This window comes from Lacerta agilis, chromosome 2 (genome assembly GCF_009819535.1).
Source record: "Lacerta agilis isolate rLacAgi1 chromosome 2, rLacAgi1.pri, whole genome shotgun sequence".
In the NCBI taxonomy this organism is placed as follows: domain Eukaryota; kingdom Metazoa; phylum Chordata; class Lepidosauria; order Squamata; family Lacertidae; genus Lacerta; species Lacerta agilis.
Window position 1 is genome coordinate 109715716 of NC_046313.1, and position 13500 is coordinate 109729215.

Consider the following 13500-nt stretch of genomic DNA (forward strand, 5'->3'; position numbering starts at 1 on the left):
GCATAGTTAATTGTAATTTAGCGCTATATAAATTGACTGCATGAATGAATGAATGAATGAATGAATGAATGAATGAATGAATGTGGAAACCCTGGAGACCCTTCTCTGAAGACTGATGTTTTGAAAACCACCACCTTAGACCAAGGTGTCCTTCTGCCCTCTTTGTTACACTTCAAACCTGGGAAAAAAGTTTCCCTTTCACATTCCTTTCCTGCACCTGTTAGGGAAGCAGGGGCTCTGTCATTTAAAACACCAACAACTCATAGAGTTGTGATTACAGTGTCAATGTGGCCAAAGTGAAAGGCATCCAGGGAGCTACGAACAAGCCTCTGCTGACCTGTGACAGCATCAGTCGAGACAGGCCCAAGGCGCTTAGAGCCAGAGACTCCGAAGATGTTGAATTTGTATCTCTGCGACGGCACGAGGTTGTAGAGGTGGAGGGAGCGCATGGTGCCATCCACAGGTAACACCTGGAGCTTCCCTGCAGCATCCTTGTACTGGATGAGGAAAGAGTCAAAGCTACCTTCCTGGATGTTCCAGGAGAGGAGAAGAGAGTCTGGGGTGACCTCAGAGACTGTGGCGTCTCCAAGGCTGGGCTGAACTCTTTGGCCTGCGGCTTCTTCGGGCCTCTTCTCCTCACCTGGCGGAGTTGTTTCTGGAGCTATAAGAAGACAGAGGAAGACGGTGGAGGAAGTTGGGATACAGCTTCTAGGAAGGAACACGACCTTGAGGTCAGGGTAGTTTTTTTTTGGTGGAGGCCTCTACCTTTAGCTCCTTTCATGCTTGAGGCACAAAGAGCAGAGGGGAGAAATTTCCACATGCACAATTCATACAAATCATGTCTACTGTATGCATCTGTTTTTATATGAGGTCACCCATGTTTTTCCCTGTACGATATCCCACTGGGAGTGACAGAATACCATCAAGTGCCATTGCTCCCAAGCAGCAGTGGACCAATCTGTCAATTTCAGCTTCCCATTTTTCAATCTTCAGTTCTGCATGTTTCTGTGTCACTTTGCATTCTTTAAAAACTCCTCATGAAAATTCATCAGCATATTAGTGCAATTTTCTCCTAACATGCACGTTTTTCTTTTTTAACTTTTGAAAATCTTTGTCTATATAGTTATATTATGTTAAAGTGTTCGCCTGAGCTTTAAAAATATAAAAATACACATTTTTCTATGCAATTTCTCCTAATCAATGTATTTTTGCAAAGTGCCCCCCCCCCGATATTAGTATTTCCTGTTCATGCACATTTTTAATGTCACATTCACTAATATAAGCATTTATAATGCAGAGTTTATGCTAGTAAATGCATTTTTGAATGCATTGCTTGGCTGGAGAACTGCTTTGCAAAATTCAGAGAAGTGCCAGTTTCAAAGGATGACTGCTTTTCAGTGTGCTTCTTGTTTCAGAAGGTGGGAATTAGGTAGGTTCAGATTAAAGTGAGAACTGAACCCAATTTCTGCCCCACCTCTTGCTTCTAATAGACTTGCTGCATTGCGTCCAAAGCATGAGGCAGCAAGGAGCCTTGTGGGTGGCTTAATTACCCTTTAAAAGGAAATAAAAACATTTTTAGAGGGACATGAGGCTGCCTTAGAACAAGAACTTTTAAATTTTTGTACTTTTCTGAGATTTTAAAAGATTTTTGCTTTAAAATCCATACATGAATGGGGTGGGGTGGACTCAATCCTGCTCCCATTCAGAACTGGGATGGACCAGACTTTAATGGGCCCATCCATCCCCAATGAGACTGCTAACCCTCTTGTGATTAGAATGGTATGATTATAGCTGTAATGTGCTGCATCTTGTTTGCTTGGATATGGTATTGATTCAGTTATTTTGTTTTAAATTGTGTTTTTAATTTGTTCATCGCCCACAGAAAGAATGCTGTGGCATGGGACCATAAATTAGGATTTCATGCCACAGTATACTTTTTGTGGTCGATGAACAAATTTAAAACACAATTTAAAACAAAACAATCGAAGCAATGCTAAATCCAAGCAAACAACCACTGTCAGTATAGAAACAGTCGGGTCCCAGAAGTTCCAGCAACTTAGGGCACAAGTTCAGGTTGAGGGGAAGTTAGTTTCTCAATAGAGAGGGGCTCCGTTTCTGACATTGCCAATTGCAAAATTTGGATGCATTCGTTAAGCTTCTATGTTAAACCACAAGGTCAAGAATCTCTCTCTCTCTCTCTCTCTCTCTCTCTCTCTCTCTCTCTCTGTGTGTGTGTGTGTGTGTGTGACACAGATGCTGTGAATCAGAGGAAGCTGACTTCTGTGCCCATACAAAACTACATCATGAAATTTTCACGCATTCTGTGGATCTGAACCCTATCAGGAGAGGGGAATGAGCAGATGATGAGGAAAGAAAGAAAGACGTGCAGTGATCCGTCCACAGATGGTTTCAGAAACTAGCAGTTGACCTAGAACCTATTAAAGAGGAAAAGTTGAGTTAAGGAATAGGGAGGGTGAAATCATTAGTACTCCCCAGCACCCCAATTTCTCCAGGAATTGCTGCTGACCTGCTGTCACAGCATTGGCAGAGTTGGGTCCAAAACGCTGGTTTCCATAGATGCCATAGAGATTGAACCTGTATTTGTGAAAGGGGACCAGGTTGGAGACAATGACCTCGCGGGAACCCCCTCCTACAGGAAGTGCCTGGGGTCTTCCATCAGCGTCCTTGTACTGGACAGAGAAAGAATCAAAGCTTCCTTCGGGGACGCTCCATGAAAGACGGGCAGTGTTACTGGTGACCTCCGAGACCGAGAGCTGTCCCAGGCGAGGTTCCACCTTTCCTTCCACCGCTTGCACGTCAGGATCTGTGGCTAGAGTTAAAACAAAGATGGTGAGGGAGAGAATGCTGCTGGGGTATCTTTGCAATGGATGTTTCTCGCCTTCTACAGGTCTCTCCAGCTTTAGGTGGGGAAGCATGCTAGCACGATAGGGAAATTTAGGAAACTATGACACACAGTTGGAAACTTCCCAAATCTACATGCAAGCTGCCAGGAATTTCTAGGGCTAGATATGGGGTGTCTGTATGCTGCTTCCCCACACAGTGATCTATCCAGGCTTCATGCTAGTGTGTTCCTTGCCCAATGAAGTTGTCAAGGCTTGGCCAACGGCACCAGAGTGGGTTGAGAGAGGAGCCAGACATCAGAGGGACAAGCCAGAAGTGGTGGTGTCTGTTGGGTGTGGTGGTGCGTAAGGCAGGAGGCCAACAGTAGGTGGAGCCAGAGGCAATGACAAGCAGAGCCAACGAATTCTAGATTTGTTCCCATCCTTCTTCCTGCCATGTGAGACAAGAGCAATGCAACAGCTAAGGAGGTGGAGAAAGCTGACAGCTTGTGCCACCATGTGGGGTGGTTGTAAGAAGACAGACAGGCGGGGGTAGCTGAGGACAGGCGGAGTCCAGTGGGGGCAGTGGCTTGTTTTCCCTATAAGGGGAGGAACAAGCAGGAAAGGAAGCAGGAAAGAAAGAAAGAAAGAAAGAAAGAAAGAAAGAAAGAAAGAAAGAAAGCAGGACAGGCACTGATCCTCCCTGAGGGTTTTAGTGACCTAATAAAATGTAATAATGGGGGAAAGATCAGTTAGAGTGAGGAGGTGAAATCATTAGTACACAGCCCCCTCAATTTCTCCCGGAGTTGCTGCTGACCTGTCATCTCAGCAGTGGCAGATATGGGTCCAAAACGCTGGTTTCCAGAGATACCATAGAGATTGAAGTTGTATTTGTGAGAGGGGACCAGGTTGGAGACAATGACCTCACGGGAGCCCCCTCCTACAGGAAGCGCCTGTGGCTTTCCCTCTGCGTCTCTGTACTGGACAGAGAAAGAATCAAAGCTTCCTTTGGGGACGCTCCATGAGAGACGGGCAGCGTTGCTGGTGACTTCTGAGACTGAGAGCTGTCCCAAGCGGGGTTCCCTTCCGGTAGAGTCCTCTGCATCCACCTCGTCTCTCTTTAGCTGTGTTGCTGCGAGAATTAAAACAGAAATGGCAAGTGAGGGACCGATGCTGGGATAACATTGCAGTGGGCATTGGCCTTCAGATATTCTACCAGAGGAAGAGTGTCTACTACACATAGATGCAATAAATAAATATCCCAAGGACCAGAGACAAATCCGTTAATGTTGGTGTCGCTCAGTTTCCCGTTTTTCAAATTCTGGATTCAGTTCTCCACACTTCTGTGGCAATTTGCACGTGTTAAACACTCGTGACAATTCAGCGGCGCTGCTTTGGGAAGTGCAAATGAGGTAGGGCCAAATCTGCATTGCAGGGGGTTGGACTAGATGACCCTAGAGGTCCCGTCCAACTCTACAGTTCTATTATTCTCCCCATCCCTAATAAGGGCAGCATGGGTTGAACCCAATGTTAGTTCTGCTCAGAGCATAACTATTTATATTAATGGGCATGTATAACCAAAAGCCATTAATTTCAGTGGGTCTACTCTTGAGTAGAACGTAGTTGGATACGACCCCACATATTTCCAGTACTCCCTCATTTGAAGGGAACTAAAACTAAGGGAATTTCTCACTGCTTGGAGAAGTGGGGAGTGGGTAACTATGGCTGGCACCTAACGGAGTTGTCCCATTAATACAAGGACTTCCGTTTGCACCATGAGACTTCCATTCCAGCACAAAGGGGGTGGGGGAGAGTGCTCTTGTGCTCAGTCCTGTTTGTAGGCTTCCCATAGGTACCTGGTTGGCCCTGCGTGAACAGGTCACTGGGCTATATGGCCTGATCCAGAAGGTTCTTCTTCTACTATGTTCTCACACTGCATCTTCCCAAATCTGCTCTAGATTCTCTTTATTGTCATTGTCCCATACAGAACAACGAAATTGAAAAATCTACATCTACAACTCAATATCTGTATCTATCTATATTTGGACCTGCCAACTGAAGATAATACTGAACTTTGTTCAATGGATGAAGTAGGTTATGACCCATGTGTTACTCTTGGGACCAGCTTATTTTGAGGGTCACCTTACCCCATATGTGCCCACTATGGGGAACTGACACTTTTACATTCTGTACTTGTTAGAAATTGATATTTTTGTGTGGCAGGACCTGCTTTTTAGGACTCCCTGCCCGTTGATTTTTGGCAGGTGCCTCCATTGTCCCGTTGTTTTTTTAAATTATACTTTTCAGATATATACATTTAATTAATTTTACAGTCGTTTTGACATTTTAAAACTTCCTTCCCCCTTTCTGCAGTTCCTTAAATTTATTTTTAGTATCTTCTGCATATCCAAATTAAATTAACTTTCTCATTTATTTATCTTCTTTTTAAAAAAATCTCCTATGTAGCTGCAGTTTATAACAGCAATCCTGCCAGTGTTTTTAATTGTTTACAATTTTTCTGTAAATATTCAATAAATCGCCTCCATTGTACTGTTTGTGACACCTGCTAAAAATATTATTGTTTAGGCAGCTTTCCTAGACATGTAAACAATATGATGCACATTTGTTTTGAAAGGTTATATTTTGATAATTTTTTTAATGTTTTCCGTTTCAGAAATATGCTTGTATTGCTATTGATGAATATCTGACGTCGTTTTATGTAAACTGCTTAGTTGGTTTTTTAAAAATAATAATAATGATAATAATGATAATGATAATGATAATGATAATAATTAAATGGTATCTGAAATAGTATTTGCTGCTGTTCCTTGTACTTTCTAAATCACCATCTTGCCAGACAGAAGGCCTGATGCAAGGAAAGGTGGACTTTCCTGCCAGTTCGTTTTCTGAAAAAGAGGTCTGCAACCAAAGCAGTAAGAAAGAGAAAGCGGAGGGAGGAAACAGCACTGGAGAAAACAGCTGTCTTGAAACGACAGAGAGAATGGCATCCATTTTTAGATCCTCTGCTGACCTGTGACAACAATGACTGAGATTGGGCCAAAGCGCCTCCGTCCAGACAAGCCAAAGAGGTTGAACTTATATCTGTAGGAAGGCACCAAGTAGTAAATCACCACAGAGTTGGTCTCCTTATCTACAGGCAGTGCCTGTGGTTTATTGTCAGCATCCTTGTACTGGATCAGGAAGGAGTCAAAGATCCCAGAGGGGACATCCCAAGAGAGGCGGACAGAATCGCTGGTGACATCAGAAGCAGAGAGCTGCCCAAAGTCAGACCCTGGAGGGGGAGTTCCTCTTTCCCCCCTCTCTGTCACTGGTGTCAACGGAGCTGTAAAAAAAAAGAAAAGTCAACAGTAGATGTTGGCGGAGGACCCTTTCCATGATCAACAAACTTTTGGCTGTGAGGTGTGCAAAATTATACAGTAGATTGCACTTCAGGAAGAGGAAAATACTTAGGCATAGTTTTATTGATCCTGGTTGCAGGGTTTTTTTAAATAACTTGAAATACTATGTGAGGCTCTGGTCACCTCAAAAAGAGCATTGCAAAGCGGGGGAAGGTTCAGGAAAGAGCAACCAAAACGATGGCAAGGATGGAGTGAATTCATTTCTTTAAAAAGTATATAACATCCTCGTGAAAGTTCATCTGCACCTTAGTGCAAAATTCTCTTCATATACACATTTTTGTACGCTTTTGAGTACAGGAAACATTTTTTGCAAGTGCAATTTCCCCTAACATAATGCAATTATTGTGTGATATGTACACCACACAATATGTGAAATTTTATCCACACTTTACTCCAGTATATGCATTCTTGTACACACAGCTTGGCTTTAAAATCCACAGAAGTGTGAATTTCGAGGGTTGGCTGTGTTTTGGCTTGCATGTTGTTTTGGGAAGTGTGACTTCGGTCATTTCACTTCAGAATGCAAACTGAATGAACTTTCTCCCCGATCCCATGTCTAATCTACTAAAAGAAAATGGAAGACAATGTAAATCCTCCAGCAGAGGAGCGAACAGCCAATTCGCTTTGGTCACATCCGCAGCATACATTTAAAGCACTTACTAGACCACTTTAGCAGTCATGGAGAATCCTGCGGGCTGCAGTTTAAGAGTGCTGACCTCGCAGAGCTAGAGTTCCCAGCACCCTTAAACTACAGTTCCCAGGGTGATAGTGCTTGAAGTGTATGCTGTGGATGTGACTTTTCTCTCTAGGAGTTGGGCAAGGGCCTTGTGTGTGCACTGCTGACCTGTGGAGGCATCAATGGATACGTGGCCAAGCCGCTCGCCACCAGAGAGTCCATAAAGGTCAAATCGGTATCGCTGGGAAGGAGACAGGTTAGAGACAGTGACCTCACGGGAAGCACCGTCCACAGGCAAGGTCTGCAGCTCGTCCTCTCCATCTTCGTACTGAACAAGGAAGGAGTCAAAATTCCCAGTTGGGACACTCCAGGATAGACGGATTGAATTGCTGTTAGCTTCTGAGACTGAGAGCTGTCCCAAGCTAGGCTCACTCTCTCCATCATCTTCGTCTTCTTCTCCCTCCTTGTTGTCCTCCTCGGCTTCAGCTAGAACAAAAAATGAGGAGTGGGAACAGGGGTAAAGGTCCCGCCGTTGTGAGAAATGAACCACCAGGATCATTTTGCTATCAAGTACGGGGAGGAAAGCATGAACAGACTAACACATCCTGGTGGGAGAAAATTCCTGCAAGATAACAGAAAGGCAAATAAGGCAGCGGATGTGCATTTGTGGCTGAGTTCCTTCAACACAGCTGCTTATAACACCGTCCATTATAGGAGGGAGGAAATGGGAAATTAGGGAATAAGAAAAAGGAGAGAACTAGTTTCAGGCTGTGTGCACACTCCAATTTACTCTGCATCTAGAGCTGCTGGTCTGGGTAGAGGGATACACTTGATCCATATCTATCTGCTGGTCCTGCTGCTGGTCTGGGTAGAGGGATACACTTGATCCATATCTATCCTATATCTTTCCTGTCATTGCTTAGGAAATAGAGGTACTGCATTTCCCCCCAAGCCAGCTTTGATCCATACTGAGAAAAAGAACAGCACAGCCTCATTGTAAATCAGTAATTGTGTGCACAACCATAGTCCAATAGTTTGCCTGTATACCCTCCCCATTTGTATTTTAAAATAAACATTTTTTTGGCAAAATGCGCCCCCCCCCCAATAAATCAGAAAGCATTGCCTCCTCACAATGACAGCAGACTCTTTAAGTGATGTCCATGAAACTTCTGTGGTTAAGTAGCAGGAAGCATAAGACTAAACCTTCTCTGAATGGCGAGAAGTAGAAAGTGGAGTTCCACAAGGAACAGTATTGGGACCTGTGCTTTTTGACTTGTTTCTAAACAATCAAGAGTTAGGGGTGAGCAGTGAGGTGGCCAATTTCGCTGAGGATACGGAATTGTTCAGAGAGCTTCAAACAAAAAGAGATTGTGAAGAGCTCCAAAAGGACCTCTCCAAACTGAATGGATGGGCAGCAAAGTGGCAAGAGCAATTTAACGTAAGCCAGTATAAAGTACTGGATGTCAGGGCAAAAATATATATATCTTGATTTCACATATACACTCGTGGGGACTGAACTGGGATTGACAGGCCAGGAACAAGACCTTGGGGATGTAGTGGATAGCTTAATGAAGATGTTGACCCCATGTGTGGCAGCTGTGGGAAAAAGGCAAATTGTAAATGGATGTGGGATGGTGCAGACACAGCTTAGAAGGCGAGAGGATGTCGCTGAGAGAATTTGCTTCCTCCTTTCTGCCCCTAAAACAGAAAAAGAGAGAGAAGACTTCTGCTGACCTGTGGTGGCTTCAGAGGAAATAGGGCCAAGGCGCCTGCGGCCAACGACCCCGTAGAGATTGAACTTGTATCTGTGGAAAGGAACCAGGTTGGAGACAGTGACCTCCCGAGCAACTCCCTCCACGGTCAGCGCCTGGGGTTTGCCCTCTGCATCCTTGTACTGGATCAGGAAGGAGTCGAAGTCCCCAGTGGGGACAGTCCAGGAGAGAAGAGCGGAGTTGCTGGTGACCTCTGAGACAGAGAGCTCTTCTAGGCTGGGCTTCGCTGGGCCTTCGCCAGACACTGCAGCTGCTGAGGCCAAGAGATTAAAAACGAACAGGAATTAAATCTGTGTTCAGCTAGTATGCTGGGTTCAGAGGCAGATAAATTAGGCTCGAAGCTCAGAGTGCTGAGTTCAAATTCCATCACTGCCAGGGATTTTCACAATTGACATGAGTCTGAGACAGGGCAGGTGCTATCTAGAGCCTTAAACTGCTTTAGGAGTTGCTCCCTCCTCTTGAGGAACTTAGCTTCACAAATTTGCCTCCACAGGAGGAAAAACAGTTAACTTCACCCTGTTAACTTCCTGCTCAAAATCTCACACATAGAATGAAACTCTACCCAAGCTGCTTCTTCAGGGCCAGCACCAGGAGTCAGGGCAAACTCCGTCGGCTGACACCCCTACCCTCTCTGCCAGCAGCATTGGCCTGCTTTGCCCCCTCCCTTCCCCAGTGGTGCCAAGCTCATCTAGCTGCAGGTAGGCCAGGGTGGCCCAGTAGTAGTGGGGCCAGCCAAAGAAGGGTGAGGCCTGGTTGACTGGATTCACCGGCAGAGGGACCACTGGAATTTTCCCACGATGCAATAGCATGCATTGCAGGCATTACCTTGAGGGAAATTTAAATGGCAGCGGTCCTGGTGAGTGTAGTTCAACATCAGGCAAAAATACAAATAAAATCAAAGGGGCCTCCTAAGTGACCCAGTTTCTGCTACCTTGGCAGAACCCTCCAGGCTTCCAATATTTACCTCACTATGGCCTGTATTAGCACCAGGCCTGGTAAATTTTCATTTTGAAAAGAGACCATTGAGTCTTTAATATGGATCTGCATATACATATTTGTCTGAAATATGTGAAATAGCTTAATATAGCCAGACACGTGCCGAGGGAAGAACAGACTTGATACTTTCGGTTTCTCTCTGCTTCCCATTTCCCCATATCTTTGGTTTTCCGAATTTCTGCATCAGTTTCTAATGATTTTTTAAAAGCCTGTGTGAGAATTTGCCTGCATTTTAGCGTGCCTTCTTCCTAATGCACATACAGGCAACACCTGATTTGTGCAGGGGTTGCGTTCCATGTCATTACGCATGATGGTGGAGCATGTATATGCCCACCCTAGTCCCCTCCCCGTTTCCCTGTCATTTCCAGGCTCTCAGCAATGCACATGTGCATGGTTGTGTGTGCTTTGAATGTGTGCAAATGGTTGTTGCCGGTATTAAATTTGTATGAAATTTTGCCTAATATACACATTTTAATGTATATTTCAGCCAACATAACTGCATTTTCGTACGTTATTTTCTTGAGCATAGGCATTTTTATTCACACTTCCCCCAAATCTGCACATGTTTGTGTGCACATTATTCGGTTGTCTTCATGCACACAGCAACATTTGGAAGAGTGCAGATTTTGAAGTTGTGTTTCGCTTTGTGTGTCATTTCGGGAAGTGCAAATTAAGTAGCTTTTCATTAAAATGTGAACTGAACCAAATTTACACCCCCCACCCCACCCCCAATGCCCTATTCATGCCAAAGAGCCATGTGCTGACCTGTGACCGTGTCGGCAGAGACAGGGCCAAGGCGTTTGCGCCCTACGATCCCGTAGAGGTTGAACTTGTATCGCCGGGCAGGAGACAGGCCAGAGATGGTGGTCTCATAGGTGGCTCCATCCAAGGGCAGCTGCTGGGGTTTGCCTTCAGCATCCTTGTACTGGACTAAGAAGGAGTCAAATCTCCCGGCTAGAACAGTCCAGGAGAGGCGGGCAGACTCACTGGTGACATCAGAGACAGAGAGTTCTCCCAAGGTTGGTGCAGCCAGCAATTCTGCAACTGGATTAGAGAACAGAGAAAGAGAGAACAAAAATGAATAATTTGTAAGCACCAACTTGGCTCCTCAATAGGTGGTTCTTCAGGCAGTGGCATGTAAGACTGGCAGGAATCAAAAGAATAGAAGAAGATCCCTGCTGGATCCGGCCAGTGGCCCATTCTAGCCCAGAATCCTGTTCCCACAGTGGCCAACCAGATGTCTATGGGAAACCGGCAAGCATGAGTGCTCTCGCCACCAGCAATTTCCACCCAATGGTATTCAGGGGCATAAACTGCCTTCAACAGTGAAGGGAGAACATAGACATCAGGGTTAGTGTATTGTCTAAAACAATACAGCGGTAGTGCTGACTTAACATCAATAGTTCCAAAGCATGGGAGCTGCCACACTGAAAGGCTGACCCCCTGCAAATGCAGAATCAACATTATTATTATTATTTATTAAATTTGTATACCGCCCCTCATCTGAAGATTACAACGTAAAAAGTACAAAATGGGAACATAAAATACAAAATGAAACAAACCAATAATTGCCCCTCCCACAAACACATTTAAAAAGCCATAGAAAGTTAATCAGATGAATGCCTTGTTGAAGATTAACATTTTCACCTAGTGCCTAAAGATATGTAATGATGGCGCCAGGGGAGCCTCCCTGGGGATAGCATTCCACAAATGGGGAGCCTCCGAAGTCAGGACCCGTACTCATGTTGCTGCCCTCTGGACTCCTCGTGTAGGAGGCACACAAAGTAGCGATGGAGGTCACAGGGTCCGGGTTGGTTTGGACAGTCCCTGAGAGAACCCCACGTGGGCTCAGACACTATCTTTGTGTAAATTGACACAGAAAATAAACCCTGGGAAAGGGCCCCAGCTCATCAAGTGAAGCTGACCTGTGGTGGCATCTGTGGAGATGGGGCCATGGCGCTTGCGGCCAGTGAGTCCATAAAGGTTGAACTTGTATCTGCGGGAAGGAACCAGATTGGGGACGGTGGTCTCACGGAAAACTCCCTCCACTGGAATCGCCTGAGGTTTTCCCTCAGCGTCCTTGTACTGGATCAGAAAAGAGTCAAAGTTCCCCGTGGGGACAGTCCAGGAGAGACGGATGGAATCAGTGGTGATATCCAAGGCCGAGAGCTCTCCCAAGCTGGGCTGAGGAGCTGGCGTTGTTGGTAGTACAGCTGAAAAACGGAGAAATAGAGAAAGTGTATCTTAAGGGATGGTGGAATCATAGAATCATAGAGTTGGAAGAGACCACAAGGGCCATCCAGTCCAACCCCCTGCCAAGCAGGAAACACCATCAAAGCATTCCTGACAGAAGGCTGTCAAGCCTCTGCTTAAAGACCTCCAAAGAAGGAGACTCCACCACACTCCTTGGTAGCAAATTCCACTGCCGAACAGCTCTCACTGTCAGGAAGTTCTTCCTAATGTTTAGGTGGAATCTTCTTTCTTGTAGTTTGAATCCATTGCCCCGTGTCCACTTCTCTGGAGCAGCAGAAAACAACCTTTCACCCTCCTCTATATGACATCCTTTTATATATTTGAACATGGCTATCATATCACCCCTTAACCTTCTCTTCTCCAGGCTAAACATACCCAGCTCCCTAAGCTGTTCCTCATAAGGCATCGTTTCCAGGCCTTTGACCATTTTGGTTGCCCTCCTCTGGACACATTCCAGCTTGTCAGTATCCTTCTTGAACTGTGGTGCCCAGAACTGGACACAGTATTCCAGGTGAGGTCTGACCAGAGCAGAATATAGTGGTACTATTACATCCCTTGATCTAGACGCAAGAGGTAAGAGAAGCAGAAGGCTCTCAGGAGCAGGGAGCTCCCCAGGCTGGGAGCAATTGAGGGCTCCTTTGGAGGAGACATTGAGGAAACGGACAGTGGCAGAGAAAATTTTCAACTGTCCTGAGTTGGTTCTCAGGAATAGAGGAATCTGCCTAATATACTGAGTCAGGTCATAGAGGAAAAATTCATTTGACCTACCAGGGTGGTGTGGGAATATGTTTTAAAGGTGCTACTGCACCTGTTTGTTTGTGTTTACTTTACGATATCCTTCCGCATTAGGAAGGAAGGGCAAAGGATCCAGCAGGGAGTTTGCTGCATGGATCCCTCCGCGTTTGGGAAAAGCGCGCCAATTTAGCCAATGTAACGGTCAATAGATGGTTTCCCGCCCTGAAACCAGCTTAGAGACAAGGTTGTGATTGGTTCATGTAAATGTTATGACGATGTTTGATGCCTTAATAAATTGCCTCCGCTCTCTGTAGCGTGTGTGGAGAACACGCGAGACAAGCCAGAGAGAACATTGGTGTGTGACAAGCCAGAGAGAAACCAAAACCAAAACCAGCCGCACAGAGCAGTTGAGAGCTTCTTCACCATTGACTGCAGTCTCTTAGTATTTATTTCTTTTATTTAAAAACTTTTATTTGGCCTTCTAAGTTTTGGCCGCTACCTAGCTTAGCCTATCTTTCACTCTGGAGACCTCTGGAATCTTCGGAACCTCCAGATACTTGCAGAAACCTTCAGCAACCTTCAGAACTCACGACAACTACCTTCAGATCATAGCCAGCAGACCCTTTCACGACGCAGTGGGAGCAGGAACTCCGGGATTACTGGTTGACCCATCTGCTGGCTATCCCCACAGGGTGGTTCTCAGGAAAATAAGAAGCTAACTTATGCTGTGTTGGACCATTGGTCCATCTAGCTCAGTAGTATCCAGACTCACTGCTAGCAGCTTTCCAGGGTATCAGGCAAGAAATCTT

At 45.4% G+C, this 13500-nt stretch overlaps 2 protein-coding genes across 13 annotated transcripts in view; both read right to left on the reverse strand.

Annotated features, from left to right (window-relative positions):
* Nucleotides 1–13500, reverse strand: part of LOC117042654 (oocyte zinc finger protein XlCOF6-like) — a 663370-nt gene that overhangs the window by 91285 nt on the left and 558585 nt on the right. The window lies entirely within an intron of this gene.
* The window catches only part of TNXB (tenascin XB), a 113333-nt gene that overhangs the window by 26519 nt on the left and 73314 nt on the right, over nucleotides 1–13500 (reverse strand). For 10 of the 12 annotated variants that reach the window (XM_033142158.1, XM_033142156.1, XM_033142155.1 and 7 more), the window contains 8 exons: nucleotides 11629–11916; nucleotides 10469–10747; nucleotides 8670–8960; nucleotides 7104–7421; nucleotides 5872–6183; nucleotides 3658–3972; nucleotides 2528–2830; nucleotides 338–661 (listed from right to left, as the gene is read on the reverse strand). In XM_033142158.1, the coding sequence (XP_032998049.1) occupies nucleotides 338–661; nucleotides 2528–2830; nucleotides 3658–3972; nucleotides 5872–6183; nucleotides 7104–7421; nucleotides 8670–8960; nucleotides 10469–10747; nucleotides 11629–11916 (2430 nt within the window). The remainder of the gene's footprint in view (nucleotides 1–337; nucleotides 662–2527; nucleotides 2831–3657; nucleotides 3973–5871; nucleotides 6184–7103; nucleotides 7422–8669; nucleotides 8961–10468; nucleotides 10748–11628; nucleotides 11917–13500) is intronic. The other 2 variants (XM_033142153.1, XM_033142161.1) reach the window with 2 other exon arrangements.